Source organism: Micropterus dolomieu, linkage group LG21 (genome assembly GCF_021292245.1).
Source record: "Micropterus dolomieu isolate WLL.071019.BEF.003 ecotype Adirondacks linkage group LG21, ASM2129224v1, whole genome shotgun sequence".
Lineage (NCBI taxonomy): Eukaryota > Metazoa > Chordata > Actinopteri > Centrarchiformes > Centrarchidae > Micropterus > Micropterus dolomieu.
In genome coordinates, this window is record NC_060170.1 from 35,393,281 (window position 1) to 35,404,094 (window position 10,814).

At 40.1% G+C, this 10,814-nt stretch overlaps 1 protein-coding gene across 1 annotated transcript in view; it reads right to left on the reverse strand.

The window, feature by feature from the left end:
- The window catches only part of LOC123960366 (scavenger receptor cysteine-rich type 1 protein M130-like), an 86,706-nt gene that overhangs the window by 18,038 nt on the left and 57,854 nt on the right, over nucleotides 1-10,814 (reverse strand). The window contains exons 8-10 of the mRNA XM_046035048.1: nucleotides 5,438-5,743; nucleotides 5,060-5,344; nucleotides 772-1,077 (exon numbers count right to left, since the gene is read on the reverse strand). Of these exons, the coding sequence (XP_045891004.1) occupies nucleotides 772-1,077; nucleotides 5,060-5,344; nucleotides 5,438-5,743 (897 nt within the window). The remainder of the gene's footprint in view (nucleotides 1-771; nucleotides 1,078-5,059; nucleotides 5,345-5,437; nucleotides 5,744-10,814) is intronic.

Genomic DNA, 10,814 nt, shown 5'->3' on the forward strand with positions numbered 1-10,814 from the left:
TTGGGCTGAAGCAGCAGGTCTGTAAACACACAGATGATGAAAGGTCACATCAACAAAATGGCCCCTGAAGAAGGAAGTGATGTCACAGGTCTGACACGAGTAACAAACATGGAGCAGAGCGATGACAGACTGTAAAAGGAGGGATTGGATCCACCTGGTGGGACGTCCCCAAACACAGAGACAGACAGACAGACAGACAGGTTCCTCCAGGTGTGTCCTGTCAGGTGAAGCTTCCAGAAACAAGCCCACCTCTCTACACTTTAGGACGTCACTGTCCTGGAGAACTTTACAGTTCAGTCCAATGGAAACCACTGAGACACTGAGACAGAGGAGAGGACACACTGGGGACATTACTGTCATACATGATGTCATAGAGGATGTCACTGATGGGATTACCTGAGCAGGTGAGATCCAGGATGAAGAGAGAGGAACCTGATTCTACACACTCCCTCAGAGCAGATCTAGACTGAACACAGCCAGACCTGATCCACCACTGAGGTCTGTCTGAGGACTCATTTCTCTCTCCTACAGAAACAACAGAGCCACAGTCCAGCTTTCTACAGGCAACATCTGCTGCCTTCAGGCTCCAGCCATAGACACTCATTGGTCTCCAGTCTCCCTGTTTCAGCTCCAGTGTTCCTGCACAGCGACTGGCTCCTCCCACCAACCTGACAGGCTCTGAACAGAAACCAGAGAGTCATCAGTAAAACAATAAAGTGAGTTTCATCAGAACAGAAATGAACCAAATCAAAGCTGCAGCTCCTCTTCTACCTGAGCAGGTGAGTCCAACAGCTTTTCCAGGTGAGCAGGTGTTTCTAGCTGAGCCTGAGCTTCTACAGTCCAGGAGAGCAGACTCATGGCCTCCACACTGGAACTCTTTGGTCCACATCGGAGCCTCCACTTCTCCATAGAGCGCCCTCTGGAGGAATGAAGGAGCCCCACAGCCGAGCTCCCTACAGACCACCTCTGCATCCTGCTGGTCAAAGTCAGCTTCACACACTGAGGACCACCTCTGGTTAGACTTCACCTCCAGTCTGCCTGAGCACAGTCTAGTCCCGTCCAGCAGCCTGACAGAGTCTGGAGAGATAATAGAAGATGAAATAGAGATAAAGACAGCAGACACAAAAGAAAAACATGTCATGAAACAACAATTCAGTGATTCAAGGTGGACTCAGCACAACTCCAACATCAGTTCATCATTAACAACAGAACACATCTTTCTACCAGCACACATGTAGGGTTCCTACTCTTTTCTAGAGAAGGTTTTTCCAGGACATTTTCCCTCATGCTTGAGCTGGTATGACAGACTGGGATCACGTCATACACTAAAATGTTCTTCTATGTAAAAGTGCAGTCTGTGGCTATAACTTATATAACTCTCTGAAATCATCAATTACATGCGTAGAAATTATTACACATTTATCTTGCCTGGTTTATATTGGTTGTAGTGAAACTGGTACTGGTTATATTGAAATGATCTCAGTCCAATACAATAAAGAAGGGATGTTGAATCTGTCTGAGTGGATAAGGAATTCTACAAGGAACTAAAAATTGCTTCAAGTATGGAGGACAGTTAAAGTAAACCCATTTGAAAATAAACTTTATCCAGTGAAATTCCTTTCTTGCTTTAGGCTGTAACCAGTTAAGTGACTCATACATAGTGACTCATTAAGTTAATGCATATGGAAAGTACTAAGACGATAACGCCTTGTTACGAACAAGATATTACAAGACTTCTTTTTATTTGGAACCAATTTATTCATGTGAAGCCAGTCTTGTATCATACTGAAATCTGCTTGTAAGGAATTCTGTCCAAGTTGTAGATAACTGTATCATGAGCATACAGATGCACTGAGCAATTTTTGTTTTACAGATTTTTGATAAATCATTGATGAATATAGAAAAAAGAAGGGGTCCCAAAGTGGATCCTTGGGGGACTATATCAAGCAGTAAATAATCTAACTGGGAACCATGAAAACAACACACTGATGCCTCCCGTGAAGATAAGCATTAAACCAAAGTAGAACATTTTGAATGCAAACCAATGGAATAAAGCTTATCAAGCAGCAGGTAGTGATCAACCATATCGAAGGCCTTGGAAAGGTCAAGAAATATAGCACCACCTGGCCTTTGTCAAATGCTGAGAACACATCATTAGTGAACTTTAAAAGAGCTGTGGTGGTTGAAAAATGAATGAAGCCAGACTGATTAGAGGATAAGATATTGTACTGATTCAGATATTGTGATAATTGATTGAAAATTCATTTCTCAAAAATTTTGGCAACAGATAATTATAGAACAGAAATTGGTCTGTAGTTGTTCACATCAGATGGGTCTCCACCTTTGAGCAGAGGAGTAACTTGTGCACAATTCCAAGTTGAGGGAACAGTACAAGTAGAAAAGGACAGGTTGACTAAGTCAGCAAGTGGGTACATTAGCACATGAGCAGCAAGCTTAATAAATCTTACTTTCAGGCCATCAGGACCAGCACTGCTACTTTCTTTTTTTCCCCTCAAAAATGACATGAAAAACATCGACAGGCATGATTGACCTGAAACTGAATGCACCAGTACAGCAGATCATGTTGGAAGGACTAGCTGTATCACAATTTAAATTTACAATTTTAGATCTACTAATCGAAGAAAAATGCTGATTGAAAGCACTAGCAATGGGTAAAGAAACCAATATAATGGCATTATCAATTTGTATTTGATTCACCAAATTTTATTGTTTTTATTGAGTACACGGTTGAAATGATTTTGACCCAGGTCAAACACAAGCAGCCTCAGCCAGTACGAGCACATGACACAATGACCCAGCAGATTGGCCCCCAGTCTTAACAGACTTCATGGAGGTCTGAGTTAGTGCACAGAGGTCTGTTCAAACAGACACTGGACTTTTCTAGAAAAGAGGGAGGATTGTAGTGAGAGCATTGTGGTGTCAGGTGTGACTGTGCAGCACCTGTCCACTGCAAAGACACTATCCACAACCTGGAGGAGGAAATTGTATAATTGAGTGTTTATTTATAACGTTAATATAATGGTAAACTTTTCTGCTCCATCCTGTCTGTGAATGGTCAGTTCAGAAAAAGTGACACTGACGAGCACATTAGTTTTATGAAAAGTTGAACGTTTTCAAATAGCCCGCTACCCAAACCCAAACACTGTTTATCCCTACGGTCTTCTGTTTTACCGTGGTAACAGAGCGACAGGCCCAATGTCAACAATTAGTATAGGGATGTCACGCAAGACTGCGGTAGGTTGTACTCAATCATTTTTCCTGTTTGAACAGATCTATTTTTAGGGGCGTATGCGAGTGAAATACTCGCATGGTAGATCACTGAGCCTTACGTTACAGAGAAGAATCCCACATTCATTGCCAGTTAAGTATCCTTGGCTTTACAATATAAATAAATACATAAATTGACCCGCACTTTTAGCATAAAACCTCTTTTTTCTTATCTGTAAGGCACTAAATAATCTTGCTGCGCAGTATTTAAGTGAACTGCTCGTTCAAAACAAAAAACACGATGAATCGTGCTTTTGCTTTCCTAGATCCCAGGCGGTGGAACAGTCTCCCCGTGGGAGTCAGGGCAGCAAACTCTGTAGATGTTTAAAGTAACAGTGAAAAACTTATTTTTCTGTAGAGTTATCTCGCTTACTAATATTTGGTCTATGATGCCTTGGAATTTATTTACAATGAGATTGTCTGCTCTTTTAATGCTTCTTTAACCTCTGTAAGTGTTATTCTGAACTGTTTTTGTGCTACCTCCATCCCTGTAAAGCACTCTGTAACCCTAGTTTTAAAGGGTGCTACAATGGACTCCAGAAGTATTTATACCCCTTGAATTTTTTTACGTTACAACCACAAAAAATTTATTTTGCTTCTGAAGATGGCGCTGTGTATACCTGCCTCGGCGTACTCCGTTTTGTTTTTGTGTGTTAACTCAGTTTTCAGCTGTAATACCCTGAGCTCTTTCACCAGAGAAGAGCTCATGAACAACTCCAACTTATTTCCCACTTTTCTCGCATCATCGGTGGAATTAATGGACATTTTGGTGAAGGGTATGTTCGCTGTTGTTCACGCTGTGAAGCACCGTCAGAGAGTTAAACGAGCCGGTCGCTCGTGCACACACCACTAACGGCAATATTTCTCTCCAACGTGCGCTCACTGTGCAACAAACTCGATGAACTTCAGCTTCAGGTGGGGAAAAAAAAATAGACTGTTATTTGTCTTCACAGTATTGGTGTGAACTGTTATTGGACTCCGCTCTGCAGCTGGCTGGGTTCCAAATGTATAAGGCGCACCGCAACACTGAGCTCTCCGGCAAAACGAAAGAGGTATCTGGAGGTATGTGTTTTTATATTAACAATGGCTGGTGTACTGACGTGACAGTGATTCAGCAGCACTGTTCTCCTGATCTGGAATATTTTATCATTAACTGTAAACCATTTTTCTCTCCAAGTGAGTTTTCTTCATTCACTCAAAAGCCTGTAGGCAGGAATCAGGATATAGGAGTGGGGACACGGCTGGGTGCAGGGCGTTAAAGTACAGGTTTAGCAAGGAGGTGTGAGAAGCTAAAAAACTGTACTCAGAGTGGACAGAAGAGTGGGCAAGTATTGCCACGTCAAGATGTGCCATGCTAATAGATTCCTACCCAAAAAGACTGACTGCTGTAGTAAAATCAAAAGGTGCTTCAACAAAGTATTAGTCTAAGGGTGTGTGCACACAAATGCATCCAGGTTATTGTAAGGTTTTTATTTTTCATTTTTCCCCCTCGCAGATTTGAGTTTGTTTTTTAATTGAATTGTTCACATTATAGGTGGAAAGAGTTCTGACATGATTTATCTTTGTCTCATTATTTTGCATCATAAGAACCTGGCATTTTAACAGGGGTGTGGAGACTTTTTCTATCCACTATATTTCTTCATTTATTTATGTCAGCAGTATGTTTGTCTGCATGTAGCACCTTATCACAGAGGCAAATTCCTCGTATTTGTGTGTGTCAACTGGGTACGGTCATAGATGATGTCATAGAGGATGTCACTGATGGGCTTACCTGAGCAGGTGAGATACAGGATGGACAAATACAAAGATGATGTAGCACACTCCATCAGAGCAGATCCAGACTGAACACACTCTGACCTGATCCACCACGTAGGTCTGCGTGAGGACTCCTTTCTCCCTCCTACAGAAACAGCAGAGCCACAGTCCAGTTGTCTACAGACAACAGCTGCTTCCTTCAGGGTCCAGTCAATGTATCTCACTGGTCTCCAGTCTCCTTGATGTTTCAGCTCCAGTGTTCCTGCACAGCGACTGGCTCCTCCCACCAACCTGACAGGCTCTGAACAGAAACCAGAGAGTCATCAGTAAAACAATAAAGTGAGTTTCATCAGAAGAGAAATGAACCAAATCAAAGCTGCAGCTCCTCTTCTACCTGAGCAGGTGAGTCCAACAGCTTTTCCAGGTGAGCAGGTGTTTCTAGCTGAGCCTGAGCTTCTACAGTCCAGGAGAGCAGACTCATGGCCTCCACACTGGAACTCTTTGGTCCACATCGGAGCCTCCACTTCTCCATAGAGCGCCCCCTGGAGGACTGAAGGAGCCCCACAGCCGAGCTCCCTACAGACCACCTCTGCATCCTGCTGGTCAAAGTCAGCTTCACACACTGAGGACCACCTCTGGTTAGACTTCACCTCCAGTCTGCCTGAGCACAGACTAGTCCCGTTCACCAGCCTGACAGAGTCTGGAGAGATAATAGAAGATGAAATAGAGATAAAGACAGCAGACACAAAAGAAAAACATGTCATGAAACAACAATTCAGTGTGGAAATGCAGTCAAATGTATGTAAAGAATACAGCATGGGACTCAGAACACAACCCTGTGGGGCCCCAGTGCTGAGAGTCAGACCGGGGGACAGATGTGACTTTCTGGCAGTATGTGGTTATGTTTCTAAGAAGTTTTAGAAAGTCTTTAGTCATTTGAAAATGCAACACTTAAAATATAAAAGCAGTGGTTCTCAACCCCCCCCTCCCCCCAAACTCCCCCAACATGTCTAAGGAAATATTCCAGGAGACTCTTTTGACCTCAGAAAAGCATTGGCTATATCTTTTTGTTTTGTAAATTAAACATTCTGTAAGTAAAGTTTTCAATAATTTACATTGGCTGACATAACTTTTTTTTAAAGTAAGCCCATGCCTTACTGTTAAGCACTGCACTCAAGTATTAAGTAGCCTTCTAATTTCCAATGCAGCCTTTGAATAATTCCAACATCCCCAGAATAAAAATATAAATTCAACATGAAAAGCATTCTCAATATCCTCAGATTCGGAGTGAAATTTCTTAAAAAAACAGAAGGCATATAGTCCTACAGGACACAAAAATTGTATTAGTGTAGGCTCATAAATCAAATCCACCCTTATAATGATTTTCAGATAATTATCCCGTAGCTTATTAATAACCTCTCTCTTTATCGCACCATTGTAATAAATAAAATTTTCATGTAGTGCCAATTCATAACAGTGAACATTGCACTTTTCATATAAAGCAGGTCTACACTCTAGCCTAATCTTTGTAATGGTATTTACAGAGACCACCATGAGGGCTTGCAATTAAAATGTGTTTTTGACCCAGAACAACATTTGACCAGAGCACGCAGAGCAGGCACTACATAAAAAGAGAGCACTTAAGTTAGCCCGGCGGCAACCCTGCACGCTGGCAGTGCGCGAGAGTGGACCTCTGGAAACAGAACTGTGACATCAGGCCGTTGGTCTTGTCGGATTTGTTAACCAAAACCAGGACGAACCAGCTTCAGAGTGAAAACAAGTAGACATTTTTCAGGTGAGTGTCTTAGTGCCAGCTGCCACAGAAATAAGCTATTAACGTTGAGTTACTTGCCTGTCAAATTGTTTTTTGTATTTTCAAACGTTGTGCCGTGTTTTGTAATGTTGATGCTAACGTTGGAGATACGCTAATGTTCAAGAAGGATAATTTAATATTCTGTAGATACTATTAGGCATATTTGTTGCTGCACAAACACTTAAATTAAGTGCAACATTAAGTTAAAGTTAGTGTAACGGGGGTTATTCAGTTCTGTATTAATCTCTTTTAATCTGTTTTATATCGCTGATAGTGGCAGCAGCAGATGGTGGAGGGCTAGCGGCTGATAACGGCTACTGTTGGCTAGTTGACTCTAAGAAGAGATGTTTGACATGTTCCTGTGATAACCGGGCTTTAAAGTTGCCTGTGTAATAGTATTAAATATGAACATGAACTTATGAAAGTAACTACTATTAAATACAGGTAAATTTACTGACAAAATAATATATTATATTACAAGATTTTGCTATGAGACATAGTGAGTTAACAATTTAAAGCTCAAATTATGTACTAATGTGGTTAACATGCAAGAGGCATATGTTACGTAGCTAGTGTAACCTTATGTAACAATTCTGTAAAGCTAGGTTAAATGTTGCCTGAATTTATATATTTATCATTATTTATTAATGTAACACCCCCTTATATCTTATCGTGAATTTGTGAACTTATATATATTTTTATTAATAATAATATATTATATTAAATTGTTAACAATTTAACATCACTGCTAGTGTAGCCATTGTTCTTTTATCTGGTATTTAGATTATGTTTATTATAAGTTAGCAGAAATGATTCATTTGTGTTTCTAATGTTTGTCATCACTAGGCTGCAGATTGGGCTATCGGCTAAAATGTATCCTAGTTTTGGAATTTCATTTCTCTCTCTCTCTGTCCAACCACAGATGTGTTTCAGACTGGCCAAAAGGGTAAGTACAGGTAGTGTGCTGATTGCCTCCTTATTTAATTGTATGAGTTTTACCTATATTTGATACATGTCTTTTCTACTTTTTTCATCTCCTTTCTGAGAGACCACACAAATGTTGATGTGGACCAACAAATTGTCACAAAGCTCTCTGGAATGGCAACGAGACCCCTTGAGGAGACGTTAAAGCGTGTGATTGATGAAAAGTTAAATCACTGCACTGCTTAGATTTTCAGTGTACCAATGAGTTGACTGATAGACACCCTACTTATCTGCCTGACATCATACCCGTCTGACCGATTACCTACCTTCCAAAATGTTGCCGTTTCACACACACAGTAAGAAATATAAACTTTTTAAAAGGTATTAAGTAAAAGCGTCCAACATATAATGTTAACTTCATACTTAATTTGTATTAAGGCCCACAGTTGGAAGCAACTGCTCTTGCCGGCACTGTTCAAGGAGGACCTGGGGTTGCTGTTCAGGTGAGCCATGAACAGTTGACTACAATGCAGAGGTGTGGAATAGAGTCACAAGACAAATATGACTTTAGACTCAACTTGCAAGTCAAAACAGACACCAATGACTCGTGACTTCTCTCGGACTTGAGCTTTTTGACTCAGATTGACTTGATACCCTCCCCAAGTCCAAATTATGATATATTAAAAAGTCTGTGTGCAGCGCATCAACATAAGGCTGTGCAATTTATTGAATTCTAATATCAATGACAATTTTGGCTGTTTCATAATGACACTTTGAAACGGTTTTGTCTTATAAATCCAGCGCACCCCTTTCCTTTACAGGGGTGGCTCCTGCCCCTCCATAAAAGCCCAGACTCCCTCTCAGCCAGGCTGTTGCAAGTAAACTTAGATAACAGGGGTTAGAACTGCTATAACTTGCTATTCACCATTATTATCTTAAGCCTACGGCATTTTTCACTGCCCTGTACAGCATAAGCGGTATAGTTAATGGATGGATGGATATTAGTTTTATACTTAACCAGGTGTGTTTGGTGTTGCTTTACCTGGGTCGGTTCTTCTAAAATATCCACTGTATAATAACATACTGCAACTATTGTTAATTAAAAATAAGAAATGGTATTAAATTTGCTGAAGAACACATCATGACTTGAAACTCAACATTTAGGACTTGTCTTTCTTGACTCTGACTTTCCTGTCTCGGTCTTGACTTGAGAGCTAAGAGTTGTGACTTACTTGTGACTTGTAAAACAAAACTTTTTCCCACCTCTGCCTCTATGTGTGAAGCACAATCTAATCAAAACACCACACTTCTTGCACATTTTTTTTTGCTATACAATGATTTCAAAGCAGACATTAGTTTTTTATTTGTAGGTCTAGACAAACAATGCTAAGAGAAGTATTTGAGCAGTTGTATGACAGTAGTTAAAATAATTTGTTAGCTCATACAGGATTGCCTTCAAATAAATGTGAGATAAGATGGTTGATGCTATTGTCCTCTCTTCCACAGGGCTATGCTCAGACCAGCACTCCTGGCATCTCAACACCTAAGATGGTGTGTAAAGGCTTCAGAGAAGGTCATCCTATGCACTGTGACCACATTGTGCTCACATTGGATGGCCAGTTGATCAGAGAAGAGAGCGAGGACATCTCGATGGCACTGGGCCTCCTCCTGTGCCTGTATATAGTTTCTATTGTTTTTTGAAATCCTGAAGGACTTGACAAACATTTTATTGTGCTGTTGACAGTGAACGATACTGCAGGACTACAACTGTATTAGCCAGTTCCAGTAATTTCACTAATTTACTAAGTTAATGTTAAGACTATAGATTTTCTAAATATAGTGAAGAACTAATGAAGGCTAATAAGCCAAAAAGAGACTTGCTTACGGGGCTACGAATGTTTGTTTTTACTTATTTTATAATGTACACATTATAGCTTGTTGTCTATAAAAGGGGAGTAAAAAACATGTTTTATATTACAACATCACAATATACTCCGCTTTATGTCTGTATTTATTTATCTATTTGTTTTTTCCCCTGACTTGTCAGCTCTGAATTGAAAGAACTTGCTGTTGAAATAATACATTAAAAGGTTTTAAAGGGTAATTCTGTTTCTCAGTAAGCATTTAGAACAGGATTTTGAATTTTTTGAACCATGATTTGGTAACAAATGTTTATCATAACACTTAGTTTAAGTAATGAGGTTGTCATTTAGAAGCATATTGATGTGGCATGACATAAGAGCCTCACTAGAAAACTATTTATAGCACCTAATGGTTCTATAGCCCCCATTTGACAGATTTGGTATAAAGCTCCTTTAAATATAGGTGCTATATAGCGCCAAAAAAAAAATAATAATAATAATCCTTATTTGTAGAGCACTTTTCAAAAACAAGTTACAAATTGCTTTAGCAAGTGTAACGACAATAATACCCAAGAGACAATAATACAAAAAACAATACAAGATAAAAGCAAGAAAACATTGAAAAGACTAAAATACAGATAAATATAAAATTAGTCAAATAGAATAAAATAAAAGGGATAAAATAAAGTCAAATAAGATCGGGAAAAGCTCTCCTATAAAAGTATGTTTTAAGAAGGGACTTAAAAGAGTTCACTGACTCAGCCGACCTGATTTCCTCGGGCAGGCTGTTCCAGAGCCTCGGGGCCCTGACAGCAAACGCTCTGTCCCCTTTAGTTTTCAGTCGAGACTCTGGAACAGACAACAGACCTCTGCCCGAGGATCTCAAGGTACGTGCTGGTGCGTATGGGACTAAAAGGTCAGAAATATAACAAGGCGAGAGGCCATGAAGAGCTTTAAAAGTGATCAATAGAATTTTAAAGTCAATTCTAAAACATACTGGGAGCCAGTGTAATGAAGCTAAAATGGGAGTAATGTGGTCATATTTCTTTGTTCTGGTTAAAAGCCTGGCAGCTGAGTTCTGGACAGTCTGGAGTCGATCAATAGATTTTTGGGTTAAACAGGTGAAAAGGCTGTTGCAATAATCCAGGCGTGAAGAGATGAAGGCGTGTAAA